Raw genomic sequence first — 12761 nt, 5'->3', positions numbered from 1 at the left:
AAACATTCCACACCAGCTAACAGAACAAAGCACTCACTGGCCCTAATCGCTTAATGTCTAAAAAAAAAAAAAATGCCACTACCACTCACATTCCACTGTGCTTAGTAATTCCACCAAGACAGAGCGTTTGATGTGTGTGTGTGTGTGTTTCTATTAGGGGTGATATTGAATTCCATAGATAAGAATCATCTTGCATATAACAAGTTTGGTAATCTATATTTTTGCCCAGCAAGTAACAACTTCACGAAGGCAAAAATGCAACAGAAACTTCGAGGCAACAAGGCTTGGCCTCTGTTTCTGATTGGTCAACTCTTTGACACCTAAAGATGACATGCAATTTGACTTTCTCAACTTTCAGTAAATACAAGATCCTAGAGACGAAGATCGAGTCAGCACTGAAGAAGACTCTGGAGCTGAGAGAAGAGAAGATCCAGAGCCTGGAGTCTCGTCTGGAGGAGAGCAGCAGCTTGAACCAGCAGCTCCGCACTGAGCTCACTACAGTATGCAAACACCTTCCTTTATGTCCAAGCTCCTGTGGGATGGGGTGACCTGTCAATATTTGAAAGCACATTGATGATGTCTTTGTTGTATCTCATATCCAGAGCTATATCATGTTTCAAGGGTTCTAGTTAAATGCAAACAGCTTTGACCTGAAGTGTACAAACCATATCATCTGTAACTTTTGTCACATCACATTGATTCTGTTACTATTCCTTTGTAGATAAAGAAGAGCCTGGAGGCCCTCAGACAAAGGCAAGAAGAAGAGTCGGCTCACTCTGAGATCTCCCAGCAGACTTTGGGGCAGACCAGATCGGGCTCAAACAAAGAGAAGTGGGAGACGGAGCAGAGGGAGGCCACGGCTGAGCTGCTCAAACTGAAAGACAGATTTATTGATGTTGAGAAGAACGTATGAACTTGTATATTGACCCAGCCCTTATTATGCAGTACTATAGTGTTAAATACGAGTGTTGTGATGTACTGTGTCGAAACTCTGCCCGCAGAATGCAGCACTGCAGACAGAGAAGCATCTTCTGAAGGAGCAACTAAAGCAGTTGAATTCCCAGAATGCACAGCTCAACGCACAAACACTAGCTCTGCAGAAACAGGCAGCATCTCTACAAGAGCAAAACACGTGTCTTCATAAAGAAACCGCTAAACTACAGGTAGAGCTTGAAGAAATAATATGCATATCACTCATTCAAACAGATTTTGCATTTCACATGCCGTGTGTTAAGGCCTATTTGCTGCAAAAGCGAAACACAGAAGCCAAGCGAATTGCAAAACTATTCACATTAACAGAGAAATGTCTTTGTGAACAAAAACTAAATAAACTCTTTATCTGCCATTGGAATCACAGAGGGAAAGAAGGCAAAAATGAAAAAAGGGGAAAAGTGTTTTAAGCTCATGCCAAAGGAATTCACACTACACAGAAAAATGAGATTTCAGAATGCTAGCAGTAACAATGGTCCTTTTGGATTCTTCCTGTGGTGTTTAATGTCAGTTTGCAAATGGCTTTTATTTTGTCAGTGCATCCAATTTCACTAGTATTCCCGTGACTCAAAGAAGTGACCCAAATTTTTAAGATCAGTGACATTTTGGTGCCGTAAAAAAGCATGATAATTATTTGGTAAATTTAAGTCTGTGAATAGCTGTATAGAATTGATAGGATCTGTTTTGTTTTGTTTTGTTCACACCAAATATTCACAGAATGTGAAAGAAATCAGTACTAGGAAAACTTAAATAAAACCAAAATGACACAATTTCTAGACTAAAAGCATAATATAATCCAAAAGCAGAAAAAAGCCAGGCAGCATTATTTTGTGTAACTGAAAAATAACTGAAGAAAATTAAACAATATACATTATTAAGTGACAAAGTAAATTATTTACGTTACATTGATTATTTACATTTATTTAAAAAAACAGTTCTTGGAATTACTTGTTGGAATTTATCACTTCTTGTTACAAACAATTATTAACTGTGTATTACTAAAGATCATTAATAATATATATATTAAAACTAAATCAAATGTAATATACTGCAAACAAAAATATAATGGGCAAAGAATTCAAGACATTGACTGTAAACAGTTGTAAATATTTACTTGAAAAATTGTCACACACGTCAATTGTGTCATCAGGGGTTTCAGGATACTTAGCTAAGCAGTATTCCCTTTGCCCTTTATATATAACGTTGTCAGACAAATGTAAAAGGTTAACATGACTCCGGCTTTCCATGGTCAGCAAATTAAGCAAGAAAGAGCAGGTGAGAATTCCTTGTTCTGAATTTTGCTGGTGGCACAAAGAGCCTTGGTGACAGAAGACAGCAGTTTTATGACCTTAAAGACCAAAGACATGGCAGGTGTGATCAAACAGACTGTAGGCTTTTTAGAATGAGCACAGGATGTTGAGCTATTGTTCACCTCTGACCCTTACAGCTAGAGAGGCAGTTAGACTGAGGAACTTAAAGGGGCCAAATTGATTTGCTCTGATGAACACAGAGAAAGATATTTAGAAGAATGTCAGTAACCAAACAAATCTCACCCCCCATTGACTCCCATAGTATTTATTTTCCCAACTATGGCAGTCAATGGGGGTGAGATCTGTTTGGTTACTGACATTCTTCTAAATATCTTTCTCGGTGTTCATCAGAGCAAAGAAATTTATACAGGGTTGGAACAACCTGAGGGTGAGTAAGTGATGACAGAATTTTCATTTTTAGTTGAACCGTCCCTTTAAATGTGTAAAAAAAAAGAGCTAAATGACCACATAAAAACACACATTTTTAGACTTAATGAATGCTTAAAATATTTACATTAATGCATTTGGCAGACATTTTAATCTAGAGCAACTTAGTGCGTTCAGGCTTTTCATTATGATTTGTGTGTGCATTCACTGTGAATGGGACCCGTGACCTTTGTGTTGTAGTTACAGGAAAACCTTAATGTGTATAAAATAAAACGTAAACAGATTTTCACTGTTGTTTATCTTTCTGCATGTGTCTAGGTGGAAAACTCAACACTAAGCTCCCAAAGCTCATCTTTAATGGCTCAATATGGAGCTTTACAGGCCCAGCTACAGACTCTAGAATCTGAGGCCGAGTCTCTTCAGAAACAGCGGGAGGAAGCGTGTGCGGCCCGGAACCGAGTCACGCAGGACCATGAGCGCCTGCTCGGCGTGCACGAGAGACAGGCGACAGAGTATGAGCAGCTCATCTCCCAACACACGGCCTTGAAGAGCAGCCAGAGAGCTCTGGAGCAAGAACATCGCACACTGGAGAACAAGTCAGTACCTTTCTTACAAAATTCTTCCTTGATTTAAAAATAATAATCTTGTTTAAACAGTCACGAAAGGATAAAAGGGGTCATCATTATATGTAGATACGGGGTGATTCCACTAAATACAGTCACAGTTGCATTGCATTGTGGGATAAAGTGTTCTATGCTGTGGTTGTATACAGTACATATTGACAAATCTACAGTAGTAGCTCCACATATTCTATATGAAGTAAATGTATATACTGTACACAGTCTAAACACTAAAAGTTAGAGTTTGACGGGTGCACAACATGAGTATCTTTTTCATTATGTGATTTTTAAGAGCAAATGACCTTTCTTGACTTATTGATACCTAGATGTGACAGCTTCTTAATCTCGTTTTCCTTTTTCGCTGTATTGTTACACTCTCCTCAGGCACACAGTCAGCGCAATGATTTGTGTCTGGTCTGAACGGAGACGCCACTATGACCCTTGTGTCTGAGACCGCTGACAGTGATGGACACTCAAAGACACAGGGACCCAACTAGTAGAGTTGGTGACAAAAATGGTTCCGTACAAGCTATAATATGATTTAAATTTTTATCTTTATTTAAGATAATGAACATATAAGGTCTGATCTGTCAGTTTCAATATTTTGAATGTTGGATTTCACTGCTGTTAATGGCATGAAACAGCACCACTGGGAATAGGAGTGGTTTTAGAGGTGGGTCACAATGGAAATGTTTTTTTTTTTTTGCTGCTGCTGTTATTTTTATCTACACACATTAGACATTAATGAGCGTGCACATTAATGCACACACACACACACAGCCCTGTGCTAGACCTCGCGTGCCTGTCACACTCATTTTTCCATGGTGCAATGTGAAAAGTTGTCTCTTTTGTTAGCGACAGGAAAAACACGGTTGGGTTTGTGGTTAGTGGGTTCAGTAGTCTCCCTGCGTGTCTTTTATCTCTCCCTCACTATCTCATGAATAATGCAGTAGTGCGTCTCTTGGGGCCTCAGCTGAGGGGTTCACCAGATGGCTGTCAGGGGCTCAATCAGCTGTAATGTCCACCGGCCTCATCATCTATGTCCAACACTCCACATGTCACTCCATTTCCAAATGACTTCATTTATTTGACTCCCTATCATCCATTTACAACACGGAGCGTTTTTCTGTGTGTTAATCTTATCTATGAAGGATTCCAAACCTCTTTGTTAGATGCCTTCCTCTGATCCAAATTATGTAAAAATGTAATAATAAAAAGTAATGCTAAACTTGAAATAAATATGTTGATTAGGCATTGTGAATAGTAATATAGTAGTGTACTGGTAAAATGTTTCATGTAATTTTTACTTGTATGGGTTATGTTAAAAAGTTATGTACAGTTGAGGTACATGTTTTTTATGTATTAAAATGTATCAATTAAAAATCATTATTTATTTTGATATTGGGATTCTTCTAGCAATTACGTAAACCTCCTCGAGCACCTCGACAGTCCACTGGGGCTTTATGAAACCCCAATGGACCTTAGTCAGAACAGCACTATATTTAATTTGCCATGACGGAGTACAGAACCATGAGGAAATAACAGGGCAGTCTCTTCTTTAAAGTGTACTGTCTTAGGCCATGAACACACTTGACGTCTTTTTTGACAAAAAAAGTTGACAAGAGCGCTTTTTTAGTAAAAAGAAAAGCTGGCAGCATTTGTGCATGAAGGAAGCTCAGCACACGGGATTCATGTAGGCAGAGTAACGGAAGTCTATTTGAATTGTAAACCGAGACCGTCTTTGCAAAAACCAACCACATATTTTAAAACTACACTACTAATTTCTCGCTAGAAATGCAACCGAAAGTTATTAAAGGTGAAAAATCAATTTTTAATTCATATAAAAATATGTTCGAAGCAGCGCTTCGGCCGCCATTTAATTTTTTCGAGCTTGATCCTGCTCGACCAATCACCTCCCTCGCTTGTCATTGGTTAGCTGTGAAAAGGAGTTTTTTTTTCAGAAAAGTTGAACTTTTTTCAACTTAAAAAGACGCCCTGAGCTGCAGAAAAAGATGCCGGCGCTGGCATTTAAAAAAGCGCTCGGGACGTTTTTTGAAAACACTGTTTACTCCATAGGATTGTAATGTAAAACATGTAAAAAACAAGTCAGGTCTGAACACGGCCTAACAGTCCTGGGTCATGTCATATCACAGACCATGTTGTTTTTTTAGAGAAAATATTTTGAAAATACATTCATAACGTTTCCTCAACTGAAAGAACAGATCGATCAGAATGTCCTATCATATTTGCAATGTATTTGCAAAACCCAGTGACAAACAAAGGGTTAATAGTAATGTTATTATATTTCATATTATGGTAAAAAAAATCACAAAATGTGGAGATGCGAGATTTCAGAAGGACAGCAGCGAGATCTGAATGTGCGTCGAATAAGTGGTTTGAGAGTTTGTTGTGTTTTATGTGTGCAGGTATATGGTTCTCCTGAAGCAGAAGGACGCTATGGAGGCACTTGAGGCTTCTCTGCAAACAGAGAGGGAGAGTTTGGGAGAGGAAATTCACAAGAACGCTCTTATGCTGGGGGAGAACCACAGTTTGAGAGAAGAGATGAACAGGTTAGGAAAACTTCGGCTAAACCATCCAGCAAGCTGTGGTGAAATATGTATGTTGAGTATGTGCTGCCCTCTGATGGTTTGGGTCGGCTAGTGGTGCTTCTACAGAAGGAGAGGAGCAACTTCTAGTAACATCAAAGAGCTCTTGCTTGTATACAGATGCACATTTTCAGCGACCATAAGAGTGGAAATGTAAATATGTACTAAACACCTTAGTGGTGTTTCATCTTGGAAACAAATTACCAAAGCGTAAAACACATACAGTATCAGTGTTTTTTTTTAAATGAACAAGAATCAGGGTAACGCTTTAGATTACGGCCCGCAATGTACCGCATAATTAAACAGGATTTACAGCGTAAGTAATTGTAAAAATAATGTACCTCTACAGTACATATCTGTAGATAAAGCGGAACAATATGTAAAATTTGGGGAATAAAGGGGTAAGAGTTGGGAAAATTAAAAAAATATTTATGAGGGAACTGCATGCCATATTAACTCAAAATATCAACATTGATTTTGTACGTTACACATTAAAACTCATTAAAATAACTCATAATAACTCTGATTTGTGACCAACAATCCTAAAATCAATCAAATAAAAATTAATCCTAAAGTCAAAAGTCAAATTTACAGTTGACAGACTGCGTGCTTCATTCTTGCTGTCACATAATTTCCCCTTATTTCGTGTTTGCTATAATAATGAAATAAGAACCTCGTACTTAATTAATATCCAAAGTAGCTTATTTATGGTTACATTGCAATTACAAAAATGTAGTGTGTGTTCACGCTAAGACTGATGTACAGCAAACTGCAGGTCATGCATACCATGCAATATTAAAATAGTTACCCCTTAGTTTTAAAATACTTAAAGTATAAAGTTTTTTTTTTAATTTTCTGACTTCTTCCCCAAACTTTGCATATTGTTCCCCTTTACCTACAGATATGTACTGTAGACGTACATTACTGTTACAATTAGTTACACTGTAAATTCTGTTTAACTATGCAGTAAGTTGCGGGCTGTAATCTAAAGCGTTACCAGAATCAGTTACTGAGAAAGTACACATTCATCTTTTCTTTATCCTGATTCACAATAGTGAGCTTAGAAAAATGATTCATAAATTGAGCTATCAAGGTTTTTTATTTGATGCAAGATGTCCGTTTGAAAAATGTATACAAGGTCGGCACATCAAAGCTCAAAGATTTGAATTGACTTGCAAAACGTGTGACATTTCGAGCACACATGCTCTTCATCAGACGAAAGAAGTCCGTTTGACATCATTTGACTTCATGTCAAGATTTGTATGTAAACTAACCTGACTTGTTTTGATTGTATGCATGTTTAGAAATATAACACTTAAAGTAAACGTAATTGAAAATTAATTTAAATCAATTCAATTCATTTAGATATCAAATATTTTCTTATTACTTTGCATAATTTATTTTAGTGTATCTAGTTAATATTAATATTAAATGTAAAAGTAAATTTAGTTAAGAGGGCACACATGCAATAAGACTATAATTTACATATCTCCAGGGTGACGCGTACACACGTGCAGCTGAGGCAGGAGTACGACAGTCTACAACTGCAGACCAAAGAGCTGAAGACGTCTCTAAATGAATCTCAGCTGGAACTGAACCGCTGGCAGGCACGTTTTGACCAGCTGAAGGAGCAGCATCAGGGCCTGGACATCTCCATGACCAAACTAGACAACCACTGTGAGGTGAGAGTGACCTTGTGCTTTTGCAGAGATGGTCCAAGACTCTACTGTCTTGTGCAAGATTTTATGTCCTCATTGTTTCTGCATTGTTACGGTGTCCTATTTCATATAAACAACCCTATGACTTAAGTACATGCAAAACCAAAAACTCACATGCTTCACTTTTATTTGGTCAAGGCTCATAATTGTAGTTACCAGCTAGCGCTCTCTTTTTCTCGATTTAGCTGCTAACCCGTCTGAAAGGAAACTTGGAAGAGGAAAACCATCATCTTCTCAGTCAGATCCAGATGCTGAGCCAGCAAAACCAGACTCTGCTGGAGAGAACCATGGAGAGCAAAGAACTCTACCATGAAGAACAGAAACAATACATGTGTGTAACAGAACAAAACTATTTGTCTTGTGTCCCTTCTGATGAAGTTAGTGGTCCACTAATGATTTCTTCATGCTAACCTCTTAATTTGTAATGTTTTCCCGTGCAGTGATAAGCTGAACTCTTTACGACGACAGAAAGAGAAGCTGGAGGAGAAAATCATGGACCAGTACAAGTTTTATGACCCAACTCCTAAAAAGTGAGTTAAATACCACAATCAAAACTCAATTAAATTAAATATTGAATCATCAGTTAAATTTGATTTCTGTTGTGCTTTTTTGCATTGTTTACAATCCAGCTTTACATGCGTATAGAAAGATTTTTCTAAAGAAAATATAGAACATGGTATTCGAATACATGGTACTTTGACAAAAGACGTCGAGTTTGTTATTGAAACTTTCTGTTTATATTGCCAATAGCACTGTGTGTAAAACATTCTCATGGGATGTACATTAGTAATACTTGCTGTAACAAATTACTATAAGCTTGTATTCAGTTTCGATGTAGAAAGATGACATCAAATTTAAACCTGAAATAAATGTTTCCTTTAAGGATGTGTACTTGCGTGTAGAGAAAAACGGCATATCGTTTTTTGACTGTCCAATAACAATATGACAAATAAGTCTATAATGCTTATTGTCCAAACATTTTGTAGTCACTCTTTTAAAAAAAGAGAGATGAATTGTTTTGTCTGGTTACAGTGGGCTGTTTTAACACTTATGTCCATCCTTATTTATCATACAGGAGCCGGCACTGGGCAGGAGCTAAAGCAATTGCAAAACTGATCAAACCTAAGAAAGAAAATTCTCGTGAGAAGGTCGACGGCCCTCGGGAGAGGATACGGAGCGCCCCGGATATCCCTCTCCCGGAGATCCCTACATGTGACTTTCCTGAGAGTGCCCCACTCCCTCCACCACTTCCCCCCAGACAGACGCGCCTCAGCGTGGAGTCAATGAACAGTCACTCCACAGAAGAGAATCATGCTCGATCTCCCACACTCGCACCTGCACACAACGGACGAGGTGAGTTCTGCGGTCACAGGGCTGAAATCAGCTTCTCATTCACAAGTAGTAACAACATGGAGCGAGGGTTAAAAAAGTGCTCAAATCTGGTTTGGGTTTGTGGTATAAACTCTAGACGCTTCGAGGATTTGCCTTGTTCTGAGGTTTTTGTTTGCGCTTCCACACGCATTAAACCGAAGGCTACATTCACAAATAGTTTTGCCTAACTAGCTTCATTGTTGGTGGTTTATGTCTTGTCCACTAGGGGGTGCCATCTGACTCCACTATTGACCATCACTTAGTAAACTAATCTCGCTGTAAATTTCCAATTTCAATCTGTTGTTTCTCAGCTTTCCAAGTAATAATACTTTTCAGAGTTTCGTTCTATATTGCATGGCCATTTTAATCTTCACAGGAAAGCTTGGGGCTTCATTCTTTATGAATCATAAATGTAACCATTATTTCATCTCTGAATCATTTCTTTTCTTCCACTGATCCCTGTCTCTCTCTCCCTCTCCGTGTATCTGTCCGTACATTATTCCTCACACACTCCAGCAGCGAAGCGTTTCTGCTTTCTCAGGAGCAAGAGTCAGGAGAAGATGCGAGTTCAGGGGACTCCTCCCTCCCGGCGATCCCTTACCAGACGCCTTCGCTTCTGGTCCTCCTCTGACAACATCATCCCACACCGCCCTCACGAGCCCTTTTCGCACATCGGCCATTTCTGACATCTCTATCAGTTTCCAATCATCACGCTCGCCATAACAACAGATTCTCCTCCCTCTTTACTTTATCCATATACCATTACTTACTATATTAAATGTATGTTTTAATGTATTGAGCTATACTTGAAATTTCTCAGATTAGGCACGAATCCAATATTGAACCATCATAGATTAATGTTCCAGGTTCACAGTGCTCAATCAAAGCACAGATCCACACACACAAACACACCTTCCACAGATTGAACTCTGAATAAATGCTCTGGGGGGCTCTGGGACCTGCCAGTGGGACTCTAAATTCAACCTTGCAGTAAGTGAGCGTCAATTACAGGAGCGAAATGCAGCCAGCTTCCCCTTGCTATGACAAATGTATGTCTCTGTATGTGTGCACTGCAGAAAAACATTTTCTTAATCAAGATTATCTTGGTTTTTTTCATATCTAAACATTTTCTAAGCAGAAAAATACACTTTAGATCTATTCAGTTTATGAATGGTGGTAAATCCTTTAAAGGGATAGTTTACCCAAAAAGGATGATTATGTCATTATTTACACGCCGCCTTGTCATTTCAAACCTGTATGACTTATTTTCTTCAGCAGAACACACAAGGAAGATATTTAAAAAAATGTTGGTAACAGAAAACTGTTGGTCCCCATTGACTTGCATTGGTTTTGTGACCGCACCATAGAAGTCTATGGGGACAAATGGTTTTTGGTCACGCACATTCTTCAAAATATCTTTCTTGGTGTTTGACAAGAGGGTGAGTAAATGATGACTTTAGATTTTCGCTATCCCTTTATTGTATTTCAGCTTTGGTTCTCTAGTAAAATCATTTTATTTTAAAGATGTTTAGACTATTTCACTGCAAAACAAGAGAAAACTGGTTTAAAAAAATATATTTTGCTGTGTTGTGTGCGCGTGCGTGCGTGTTGTTGCTCGCTCAGAATAAGGCTGAAGGTGGAGGAAAGTGACGGTTGCAGTAAATGCGCCTGTCAATAGTAATCAAATGAAGTGCATGCATACCAGAGAGAGACTGAAGGAGGACGGCAGAGGGAGGCGATCATTTAATAAAATTGTCCTAGTTGACATTTTTGTGATTTGTGATGCGTTGCTTGTGAACTTGCTGTTTGTAAGGTGTGCAGTTCATTGAATGCAGCTTCATGTGTGTCCGCCGTGTGTTTCCCCTTTTCCTGTTTAGCTATAACACACCGCCCACCTATGAACTGTCATCATTTTTTGCATCTTCCTCTTTATTTCCACAATGCGACGTGCGTTTTTGCATGGTGTCCCAATGTGACGTCTATGTGCAGATGGTGTACATGTATAGGTCAGAGACACTATATTGCACCTGGATAACATGCAGTATTTTATGTTGTTGTCTGGTCAAGCAATGTTAAGTGCATATTGGGGTAAGGGATATGTCCTTTAAAAACATACCCTAGGAGGTTACGTAATGATTTATTTTACAGAATGGTGTCATGATTTGCAAATAAAGTTCGGCAGCTTTAGTTTTTGTTGTCTTGATGCGGCTTGGTTTCAACACTGTGGTTTAACGTGACTGTGCGAGTATGTGTGTACACTACAGGAAGCCCTCTGACTTTAAAGGTGCGAAAAAACCTTTGCATTTCTGTTTTTAAGTGTGTTCTTGCAGTACACTTGATATTGAGCTTGTTGGCCTTGAGAACATTATTTTACTGTGTAAAATGTAAATGTGCATGTGTTTTGAGCAAATCTGGCACATGAGATGATCCAAAATGATGTTAGTACAGGCAGTTTCGCCGCGTTTTATTGGTTATATAAGAAAATTCAGATTGATTCTAATGAAAAGTGTGCCACGGTGCACTGGTGTATTCCAGCTGGTGTTTTGAGTCAGCCTCAGCAGTGAAGCTTAAAGGAATGTTATGAGTTCAGTGCAAACTCTATTGACAAAAACTGTGACATTAGCGAAGAAAAGAACACATCCCTCAGTGTGTAAAAACAACAGCAAACAGCAAATGAGTTACAATGTCTATTGGACTAGGCATAAAATCTAAAAATGCCTGGATGAGGCTTGTAAGCATGCGATAGAACCACTTATTAACCTTGTGTACTCTTTTTTTCCTCCTGTCTAAATCATTTAAGCCCTGTAAACCCAGTTAATTTTATATGAAGGCTAAGATCTAACGAAAGCATTTTCTGTTGGAATTGACAGATGCTGTTTGTCGAGAGAACTTAACATTTAATATTTTATACAGTATTTAATCTTGAATTTCAATTAGAAGTGTCTTTACTAATGCAACATTGCTTGAATGCCCTGTGAACCGCTTTCTTTGAAAGCATCTGCTAAATGCATAAATTACATGCAGGCATGTCTTAACTGTGAGTGTTTTTTGGATTGGTCTCTTTTCACTAACATGCGTTTGTGCTTTTGCTTTAACACTTTCTCTCATGCAGCTGCCTGCAGCATCACTGGAGCCCAGTGCACCGGCAGCGCTAACACCACAGATGCACATACCACACAGCACTTACTCACAGACACTGACCCTTCCTTCTTATTTTTTTAAGTGAACGACAGTGGAGGGTCCAGAGGCAGAGAGGCCTATCGCTCCATTACGGAGACAATGAACGGGCATGAGGAGCTGAACCGGTGGAGGGGCCGAGAGCCAGGAGCCACCTGCTCAACTCCACTGAGCCGTCACTCCCACAATGCATCAGGCTTCACCTCGTCGTCTTCTAGTTTGCGACCAGGACGCAGACCGAAGGGTAATCGTGCTGCTTAGTATGTCACGGCAACCTTGAGCCTGTAATGACAAGTCATTTGCTTCTGTACAAGGTTGCATGTGTAGTTAATTAAACATTCTCAGAGACACGTTTATGATGTATTTGTTCACACCGGAGACAAAAACGCTTCCTGTCTGCCTTGTCTTGAATTTACAGCAAACCTTTTGCTAGTCCTGGCATCACGAGCTGAAAGCTTTTCATAGTGAATGCATTTTTATTGATATACGAGCCCCTGGAAATTAACAGCAGGCCACAGATGCTGTCTAAAGAACTTAACTCCTTAAAGGCGTATTCTCGGTTCGGGTTATGTCGCTTCAACC

The 12761-nt window shown here is 39.0% G+C and overlaps 1 protein-coding gene across 2 annotated transcripts in view; it reads left to right on the top strand.

Annotated features, from left to right (window-relative positions):
- ccdc88c (coiled-coil domain containing 88C) overlaps nt 1-12761 on the top strand; it is a 59186-nt gene that overhangs the window by 41069 nt on the left and 5356 nt on the right. For both annotated transcript variants that reach the window (XM_057344719.1, XM_057344720.1), the window contains exons 17-26: nt 359-500; nt 722-907; nt 1002-1163; nt 3006-3283; nt 5734-5877; nt 7409-7595; nt 7817-7962; nt 8072-8161; nt 8707-8984; nt 12226-12423. In XM_057344719.1, the coding sequence (XP_057200702.1) occupies nt 359-500; nt 722-907; nt 1002-1163; nt 3006-3283; nt 5734-5877; nt 7409-7595; nt 7817-7962; nt 8072-8161; nt 8707-8984; nt 12226-12423 (1811 nt within the window). The remainder of the gene's footprint in view (nt 1-358; nt 501-721; nt 908-1001; nt 1164-3005; nt 3284-5733; nt 5878-7408; nt 7596-7816; nt 7963-8071; nt 8162-8706; nt 8985-12225; nt 12424-12761) is intronic.

This window comes from Triplophysa rosa, linkage group LG10 (genome assembly GCF_024868665.1).
Source record: "Triplophysa rosa linkage group LG10, Trosa_1v2, whole genome shotgun sequence".
NCBI lineage: Eukaryota > Metazoa > Chordata > Actinopteri > Cypriniformes > Nemacheilidae > Triplophysa > Triplophysa rosa.
This window is presented reverse-complemented; position numbering and strand designations above follow the sequence as displayed.